Genomic DNA, 9,836 nt, shown 5'->3' on the forward strand with positions numbered 1-9,836 from the left:
TATGTCAATAAGACAATCAGCAAGATAATTAGCAAGACCACCAGCATGACCGCCAGTAAGACAACGAGCAAGACAATTGTCTTGCTGATGGTCTTGCTAATTATCTCGCTGATTATCTTACTGACATATTTTTTTCAAAGCCTTAATTTCGACAGCTTTAATGACACTCGACATTTGAATATATCTTTTAGAAACTTCTTTGAGAAATTTGTACGAATTTTTTTCTTTTATTCTTATTATTGAGCACAAACTTCCGTACCCTGATTATGAGTAAAGAAAAAAGTATTACGATATTTTAAATGACAACAAAATAAATTTTATTTATAAATTCATTATTATTCAGCGGTACTTTTAATAATAAACCAGAATTTTTTCTAAACTTAATACATGCACTGAAAAAAATTCTCTCAGGTACAAATTCGATTTCTGCTCTTTCATTATGATTTTTAAATTAAATATTTTTATTAATGAGTGTGAATGTAACTGACAAGTGGAAATTTTTAAATTTTGGAATGAATAAATAAAATGTAAGAAGATCAAAAAATTAAAGTGCGTCTTTAGATAAACGAAAAATCAGCGCGCGAATTTTTTTAAATTTCATTATTTAAAATTTATAAATTGTCTCATGTCTGCTACACTCAGACTCATTTTTATTTATGATACTGAAGTTAACCGACATCTAATTGTTTTTTTCGAAACGATAAATCATAAAAAAAAATTGCATCTATAGTTTTTTAAATTTTCTACACGTGCATATTTTTAGTTTTTTTATTTTTGTAAATGATTTGTTGAAAAATTCAAAATTTATAAATTGTCTGCTAACTTCAGGATCATTTTCATTTCTTTAAAAATTATTTTTTTATTTTTCTTCTGTTCGCTGCCTAGAAGCCTTCTAAATTTCACTTTTCTAATGAAAACTTACAGACTCCGCTGAAAAAATAAAATTAATAAGTAATTATATTTATATTTATACACAATATATCCAGAGAATATTTTATATTTATATAAATTGATTATTTAATAATTTATATCATACATTGGTATTTGTTTTTGTTTAACAGCCACACAGAAGACTAGGTAGTTTTTCTTTATACTTTTACAGGAAAAATATGTGCATCGTTTCTTATTTTAAAAATATAAAGCTATATAAATGAATATATATATATTTATAATATATACTAAATATATCATTTATTAGAAAAATTTCTGTTATAGTTTATCATACGAAAAGAAATAAATGTGACAATAAATATTTTATTTTATTTCATGTTTTAATTTTCGAATTTGATTTTACGAATCCGTTTCGTGGTTTGCTGTTATTTATTCTAATGTTATGCTCATAATTATTTTTATTATTAAATCTCCGATGTTCGAATAGAACATCATCAGACTCAGTATCGGATTCAGAGATGGCCATTTTCTGTCGTAAAAATGCTCCGCCGCTGTCATCATCATCAGCAAGATGCGGTTGAAGTAACGAGTAACGCGTTGATTTTTTTTTAAACCTCGTGCGACTTTTACCGCCACAAATTCTTTGACACAGACAAATAATACTCCAAATAAAACCAATCCAAAATACCACAAGTGACAGCAGGGCTATGATGACATACAAAATACTCCACTCACAATTGGATTCCCCGTTGCCAAAATATTTCTGTAACAAATTCTGCATCCAAAATGCTTCGCACAGACACTGCCGTGACTCCTCATCGCAGACTCCATGACCCGAGCAATTATTTTGACAGATAACAGTATCGATTGACGTCACCGAGAGCTGCAGAAGTCCCGAGTCCTGCTTGAACTTTTCTTTCAATCTGTCGACCACCTCACGGCCAGTCATCGACACTTTTTTGTCCTTACGCTCAACGTAAAATATCAAGCACGCGCGTCCAGTGTGAGGTTCAGGTTTCAAATCTCGTACTACAATAGAGGCCTCGTCTCGCAGCAACATCTGCAATTTAACTACCAGTGAATTTTTCTGTGACTCCGTCAGTAAATGCGCTCCGATATTCAAAGTCAGTTCAACGAGATGCAGTAACTGAGGGTCTGATTTAACGATAACTGATACAGTGTCTTCGCTACTTAGTCCTTGATCATCAGAAACTTTTAATTTGAATACATATCTTCCAGGGACAACATCAGTTACCATCAAAATTGGCGAGTGATTGGTGCCGTCAATTAATTTACCAATAGCCAAACTGCTTGGATCTCTTGTCCACAACCACTGGGTTATTTTTAAATCATCTGTTGACTGAGACCCGTTAATTATCAAAGCGCTCACAGGAGCTACGACAACTTGGTCACCACCTGCGTTGGCTTTTGGTGGTGCGTTTTTATTCTGCGTGACTTCAACCTTGACAGTATCAGAATCTTTGTTGCCATTATCGTCAATTACCGTCAATTTAAAAACATAAATTCCTTTGGTTAATTTAGCAGCATCAGTTACTGACTTATTAGCAGCTGAAATTTCAGCTTTATTAGGACCCGATAATTGTTCCCAGTGATAAGATACTATTTTGATATCATCCTTACTACTGTTACCGTCAAGTTTAACTCTAGTTTGCGGCAACGCTACAGTTATGTCTTTACCAGCGTCAGCTTTTGGCGGTTTATTTGTCGGTGGCTTAACGAACACATGAACTTCCGCGGTTGAGTATTGATCCGAGTCATCAGTTACTTTTAAAACAAAAGTATACATTCCTTCCTCCAAATTAGACAGTTGCAAGTACGGTGTCCTGGTATTCTGCATATCAACGGCTTTGTTTTGATCTGACGGGCTTTTGGTCCATTCCCAGCTCGCGATCCCATGGTCATCAGTGCTGAGATTTCCATTCAATGTTATCGTGTTCTGTGGCAAATAAATGATGATATCCTGACCAGCGTTCGCACTCGGAGGATAATCTATCAACTTAAGTACCGTTATATTTGCAGTAGTAAAATTTGTAACGTGATCCGAGTCCTGTACAGTCAATTTAAATGTATAATTTCCAGCGATAAGATTATCCAGCTGCAGTGTTGGAGTATCAACAAGATTTGGCTGATAGCCTATAGGCCCCTGCTGCAGTTCCCAGTGATAGGAAATAACATTATCGTCATCGGTACTCGACGAGCCGTCTAGCACAGCTCCAGTGTTTGGTAACTTGACAATCTGTGAACTTGGAGAAATTATAGCTATCGGTGGTTTGTTTATACGTTTAGGCGGCAGCACACTGACATTAGCATAAGCTTCTCCATAAGCATTCAAACTCGTCACCACCACACGGAATTTATACAATCCCTCAGATAAATTACTTAGTTTTACTGTCGGTAGATTTTGGTCAGTCATAGTTCCCGTGTGTCCTTCCGGTTGGCTCAACAAACTCCAAGCATAATTGTAATGTTCGTTACCTTGCTCAGCTGGGACCGTAAATGCTGATAGAGTCACTTGATTATCAGGTAGACGAACTTCCTTCGAAACCGCTGATACCACAAGTTGTTTTTTTAACACCGGCTTGGTATCCATCTCCATGTTAACTGAATTTTTTTTACTAGACTTGACATCCGAATCAACCACAAAATCACTTTGTATCTCTTCGCAAACGCCAACGTCACCGGGTTTATCATCATCAGTTGTGTGTTTAACGCAGACTTGATTATCTTGACAGTCATTATTGTCCATACAACTGATACCTGACATCATATTGCTATCGCGATTAGATACTGCGTCAATCAATAGTGGATTTGTTTCATAAATCTGACCAAGTACTTCGTTCCACGTGATGTCATTCTCTACTGGCTTCACCAAGACCATACTCGGCGGGTCCACTAAATTAGCAAACTCTTGGCGATACAAAGGCGCACATTTATCTGATTCTCTGCATTGCACATGATAACACGTTGAATTGAAGACAAGCACGACATTACATGTTGGTGCTGTGCAGCATGATAATGCGCACTGTTTTATTCCTGTTACATGCTGCACCCTCGTGTAATTACCGTAAGTCATGTTACCTCTTGGTGTAAAACTTTTGAATGTATGTGGGTATAAATCCGGGCATATTGTCTGCCATTGCCATTGATTTGTCCAATAGTCTGCTGTATAATCTCCATTACAAATATTAAATAAAATAATAAAAAATAAAAACAATTGGATATTAAATATCATTTTATAATCTGAAACAAATGACAGTACGTTTATTAGTGAGTTATTTTTTTAATTAATGTTTTTTATAAATATAACTTATTTCTGTGGGTCTAAACCTCCGCTAATTGTATTGATGATAAATATTTTATTTATTAGTCCTGTCGTCAGACGATTAATTCATTTTATTCATCAGATATTATGACAATGAATTTAAAATTTCAAAAATAACTTTTATGATTTTTTAACAGGTAGGGGAATAAGTTGACTACTATTTTCAAATGATAGAATAAAATTTTAGTTTCCAAATTATTGGACTAATGAAATAAATTAATCGTCCGATTATTGGACAGAAAAAAAATTCATGCTCCGATTATAAATATTTACGGCCGTTAAAAAATTATAAAAGTTATTTTTTTAATTTTTAATTCATTGCCCAACTATAGGGTAGAGGTACCGTTTTTCGCCACTTTAGGGCCAGTTTTGGACACTTGAAAAATTTTAATAAAATATTTTGTAAAAGACGCAATGACAAAATTAATTTTTAAAATGTATTCAAAGATACTTTTAACCCGCTATTAAAATGGTAATTTCATTTTACATTTTTTCATTAATTAAAATAAAGTATCCAATGTCCAAAAATGGAGCAGTGGCCACAAATGGTACCTCTACCCTAGGACGAATAAATATTTATCATTCATATGAATGTAAATGTAGCAGACATGAGCCAGTTTATAAATTGAAATAATGAAATTTTTAAAAATACGCGTATTGATTTTTCAATTATCTAAATACGCATTTTTTTATTTTTATTCTAAGGTAAAAGACTTAGTACCTGATCACTCCATGTATTTGTATATCTAGGGCGTTCAGAAAAACACTCTGGAGATTAATAAATATCTAAGCAGATGATTAGTCAATGAAAGTCACAGGGTTTAATTAAAACTAGAGAAACGAAAGAATACCAGGGGCGTGTTCAGAAATACACTGGAAGAGAAATATTTAATTTTAGCGTTCAGACATATACCCCAGTAAATATCTTAGTCAAGATCTTGAAATCTCAGTATATGTAGACTTATTTCGCTGCACGGAGAAAAATGTTGGCTCGAAATCTACCAATTTTTATTATGCTGTCGACCAAACTTGAAACAGGAAGGGAAGCATCCAAAAAATTATTGTGTTCATACGAAAAATTATTATTCTGTATCACAACACTTACTACGGGCGAGAAACTTATCGATAAGCTTTAACAACAATTATTTTCACACATTACAATAATTGTGATACGGTACAATAATTTTTTATAAGAGCATAATAAATTTTTGGATGCTTCACTTCCTGTTTCAAGTTTAGTCGACAGCATAATAAAAATTGGAAGGTTTTAAGCCAACATTTTTCTCCGTGTGTATTCTCCATGACTAGCTCAAGATTTGCTCCAGAATTGATCAATATCGCCACGAGGGTATCCTCTGGTCAAACCAGAGTTAACTATTCGACATTACAAAGGTATTAATCACCTGAATAAGTCATTTTTCATCTTCAGAGTGAATTTCTGAACACGCCCCTGGGGCAGATACTGCATTTACCTTCTCCGCAGAGTTTATGAACGCATTATGGTACTCGAATTGTTCCCGGTTTAACCAGCTAATATTTATGAACGCAGAAGTTATATCTTTCTCTTCCAGAGTTAATTTCTGAACACGCCACTATAATTAGTAAAATTTATTAAATATAAATATAGAAATACATGAGCGATCGGGTACTGAGTCTCTTACATTTTATTTATTTATTCTAAACTTTAAAAAATTGATAATTAACTACATTAATATTCATCTAATTAATACGATTAGCGGAGGACTAGCAGTCTATTTATTTATTTAACTTACCGGTAAATTCAAAAGAATAAAATTTAAAAAAATATATCTACGTATAAAATTTTAAGTCTGCAGAGCAACTGATAATATGATACTGGCACAAATGTCTTTTTAATTTCTGCCTACGTTCAATAGATTTATTTATTACTCATTTATATACTTATATATTTATGTATTATTATTTTGTTTCTTTTAAATCCACTGGCACTCACTCTCAACTGACAGTGACTAAAAATGTGTGCAAATGCGTCGCTTGAAGAAATAAAGCTGCTTAACATATAAATTAGACGAATGAGATATCGTTATCACAAAGCAACAGACATATACGGGTAATTAGCATACTTCCTGGAGCAAAGCGGAATACACATGACCGCTGGAATAAAAAAAAATATATATAATAAAGACGATAAGCCTTTGCCAGCTGATACGTTCTTATCAATAAATATTATTTTTATTTTATTTAAGTATTTAATTAAAAATAATCACCATCATCATCATCAGTAATGAGTCTGCATGTGGAGACATGCGAGTTTATAAATTTTGAATAAATAATTAAATAAATTAAACAAAATAAAATTTAAAAAATGCGCGTACTGATTTTTCAATTATCTAAGTACGAATTTTTAAATTTTTATTGTACTTACATTTTATTTGTTTATTTAAAAATTTGAAAATTGTCAGCAGCATTTACGCTCATCATCAGTAGCAACATTTGCATTACAATAAATATTTAGCGCATAATTTATTTATTTAACTTGATGATTAATGAGTAAATTGCGTAATTAGCACGTGTATTTTAGACAGCTGTCATTGATAAACTGTCATTTAAAAAAATTTTATTTATTTGCTTCACATTTTTTTTTCTTTTATTTTTAACTCTTGTGCACGGAAAAACAATTAATTATTTATTATTCTTATAATTTATCCATTATTTGTTAATCAATAATACATATTTTTAATGTCTAATGTGTACATAACAATTGTATTTTTTTTTTTTTATTAGAAAACTGGAGAAAAGTTTTTATTTATCGCCGCTAGATGACAGCAGTTTTTTTGTTGATATTCAAAGTTGTTTTTATTATTGTTATTAATTGATAAATAAATTATTTGAATAATTAGCGGCGTAAATTTGAAAATTAAATATTCATTTTTAATTATTTTGTAATTACTCAGTGACACTGACAGTTAATTTTTTTAAAAAATTTGATTGGCGAAAATTCTAGACGTAAACAATGAAATCGCATTTTTGAAGCGAAAAAAAAACAAAAGTGAATGTAATCATGGCATCAGAGTGGTTTGAAAGAAAAATAGTTTATTTAAGTGACATTAATAATGAAAATGATTTGAAAGATGAATTGGAGGCTATTGATATTAAATTAAAAAGTTTGACATCATTGGAATTGAAAAATGTCGCGACTAATTTAGATTATTCCCGGCTTTTTTGCCAGCTAACCTCGAACCATGAAAGGTAATGTTTATTTACTGGTAATTACTAATTTTGAAAATTAAAATGATCCTGAAGTTATGATACTGAAGTTTTCTGACGTTTAATAATTTTTGAATTTGTTTCAAACCGATAGATTACAAAAAAAAATATTTGAATAAATTCCACCAATGGTTTTTAAAATTTTCTACGTGTGTTTTTTATTTTTAGTTTTGTTTTTTTGTCATTGAGTTGTTGGAAAAAAATCCGAAAGTTGTCAATTGTCTGTTAATTTTAAGATCATTTTGAAACTGATGATCTTAAAGTTCGTAGACAATTCAAAATTTTTGGTTTCTTTTTTAGAACGAATCAATTAAAAAAAAAAAAAATCAAAAATATGCATATGTTGAAAATTAAAAAAACTATAGGTGCAATTTTTTGAAATAATTTTTTTTTCATAATTTAGCGGTTTGACAAGAATTCAAAAATTATTAAACGTCAGATAACTTCAGTGACATTGAAGTCAGCAGACAGTTAAAAATTTTCGGATTTTTTATTTAATAATTTTATTTTTAAAAAACTAAAAATATGCACATGTAGAAAATTTAAAAAACTACAGGTGCAATTTTTTGAAATAATTTTTTTTTTATAATTTAGCGGTTTGACAAGAATTCAAAAATTATTAAACGTCGGCTAACTTCGGTTAAATTAAAAATTTAAAAATGCATGTTTAGAAAATTCGAAATTCAGTACAAGCATTTTTTTTTAATTTTATTATTGTAATTAATTAATTTTTTTATACGTAATTAAAAAATTGTCGTATGTCTGCTACGTTTACACTCATTAATAAATAAAATTGTCTTATATTTTATAAATTTCAATTTTTTCAGCAAAGAAATACCTGACCGAGTTTGTAGCATTTGTATGACACTGTTCAGCGCCCTTGAACCTGGTGAAATCTATCAACGTCACCCAGCAGAGCTGATGGAACACCTGTCTCACCAGGAATCATCAGTAAAAAATCTTATTTTGACCGAACTGAAGAAAATAGCAACCGAAAACCCATCAAAGCTGATCGCCGACACAAATCTGCTGAATATTATCGTCCAGCGAATTGGAGATGAAGACATTGGAGTCGCCAAGCTGGCCATGGACGTTATTAAAAAGGTTGGTAGTAACGTAGCCGGTGCTAAAGCACTTTACAGCGGAACATTATTACGTACTATCGCTAAATTAGTTTCGAGAAACGACGAGATAAGTTTCAGAGTCTACGAAGTTATCGTTGACATCGCAAAGTCCTCCAAAGAGTGTCTGGATGCGTCCATCAACTCCGGTTTACTTGACAGTCTGATCAACATCCTCTCGAGCGATGACGTTCTGCTTCAGCTGAATGCTCTCGAGGCATTAACAGACCTAGCGACTTATGACGAGGGTTTAAATTACCTCGAGCAGCGTGGAATATTGAACGATCTAAACAAAAAAATATCCAACCCCGATGAGAACGTCCTGTCAAATCTCTTGATCCCTGGTCTGATGAAATTTTTTGGTAGCGTAGCCAAGAGTCGGCCTGACGAAATATTTGCCAAGTATCCTAATGTCGTTTATTCATTATTTGAATTAATTGAAACGACAGACGACATGATTTTGCTGATGAATGCTCTAGACACTCTGGGTTACGTAGCGTCTACGATTGACGGTAAATACGCACTGCAAAATTTAGGTAAACCCATGGAATCAGCGATGAATAAAATTAATGTGATTATTAATAAAATGCCTTCGGAAGTAAGATTACGTGGGCTAGAAAATTTATCGCTGATTTTACATGTCGATCAGTCAAAACAAAATAATCGTATCAGTTCTTTAATTAAATCCTGGTTTGGTTTTCTTGGTGATGATCCAATGAAAACAATTGTCGAGTTATGTAAGCAACCGTTTCCTGATATTAAGCAAGCCAGTTTGAAAGTACTTATGGAAATCGCATCTCATCCGTGGGGACAACATTACATTGGGACTTACCCAGGTCTCATTGAATTTTTATTGAACAGAAGTTCAGAAGCATTCAAAGAATGTAAAGAAGTTAAATATGAAATCATTAAGTGTCTTGTTGGCTCTGATTCACTGGACAGCGCGACAATGCAGCAGATACAGAAATTTATAAGCGAAGGACCGTTTCATGTTGATCCAGAAGTGGATGTTGCTGTTGAGGGAAATGCATCATAATAAATTAACTAATATAATAATAAATATTTTTCACTTATAATTATCTTGACACATTTTATTTATAATTATCCTGGGGTTATTAAGAAACAAGGATGTGTGTAAATGTGTTTTATTTGTTCATTACTTTTTTTCATTATAATAACTATTATTAAATTTTATAAATAAATCACATTGTAAAAAAAAGAAAGTAAATATATAT

General features: G+C 31.9%; 2 protein-coding genes across 2 annotated transcripts; one reads left to right on the top strand and one right to left on the bottom strand.

Moving 5' to 3' along the window:
* Positions 1–317: 317 nt before the first annotated feature.
* LOC130668610 (dyslexia-associated protein KIAA0319-like protein) lies at positions 318–6,977 on the bottom strand. Its single transcript, XM_057470964.1, has 3 exons — positions 6,639–6,977; positions 6,007–6,367; positions 318–4,152 (listed from the first exon to the last, which is right to left on the bottom strand). Exon 3 carries the CDS (start codon positions 4,142–4,144, stop codon positions 1,265–1,267), a length of 2,880 nt encoding a protein of 959 aa, XP_057326947.1. The 5' UTR covers positions 4,145–4,152; positions 6,007–6,367; positions 6,639–6,977; the 3' UTR covers positions 318–1,264.
* Positions 6,978–7,049: 72 nt separating this feature from the next.
* Positions 7,050–9,797, top strand: LOC130668613 (26S proteasome non-ATPase regulatory subunit 5). The gene is made up of 2 exons (XM_057470968.1): positions 7,050–7,462; positions 8,308–9,797. Exons 1-2 carry the CDS (start codon positions 7,275–7,277, stop codon positions 9,635–9,637), a joined length of 1,518 nt encoding a protein of 505 aa, XP_057326951.1. The 5' UTR covers positions 7,050–7,274; the 3' UTR covers positions 9,638–9,797.
* Positions 9,798–9,836: the final 39 nt, after the last annotated feature.

This window comes from Microplitis mediator, chromosome 5 (assembly GCF_029852145.1).
Source record: "Microplitis mediator isolate UGA2020A chromosome 5, iyMicMedi2.1, whole genome shotgun sequence".
Taxonomy (NCBI): domain Eukaryota; kingdom Metazoa; phylum Arthropoda; class Insecta; order Hymenoptera; family Braconidae; genus Microplitis; species Microplitis mediator.

Coding starts and splice junctions, on each gene's coding strand:
- LOC130668610 (XM_057470964.1), bottom strand. CDS start 4,144: ATGATATTTAATATCCAATTGTTTTTATTTTTTATTATTTTATTTAAT.
- LOC130668613 (XM_057470968.1), top strand. CDS start 7,275: ATGGCATCAGAGTGGTTTGAAAGAAAAATAGTTTATTTAAGTGACATT. Junction 7,463..8,307: donor CTAACCTCGAACCATGAAAG/GTAATGTTTATT, acceptor CAATTTTTTCAG/CAAAGAAATACCTGACCGAG.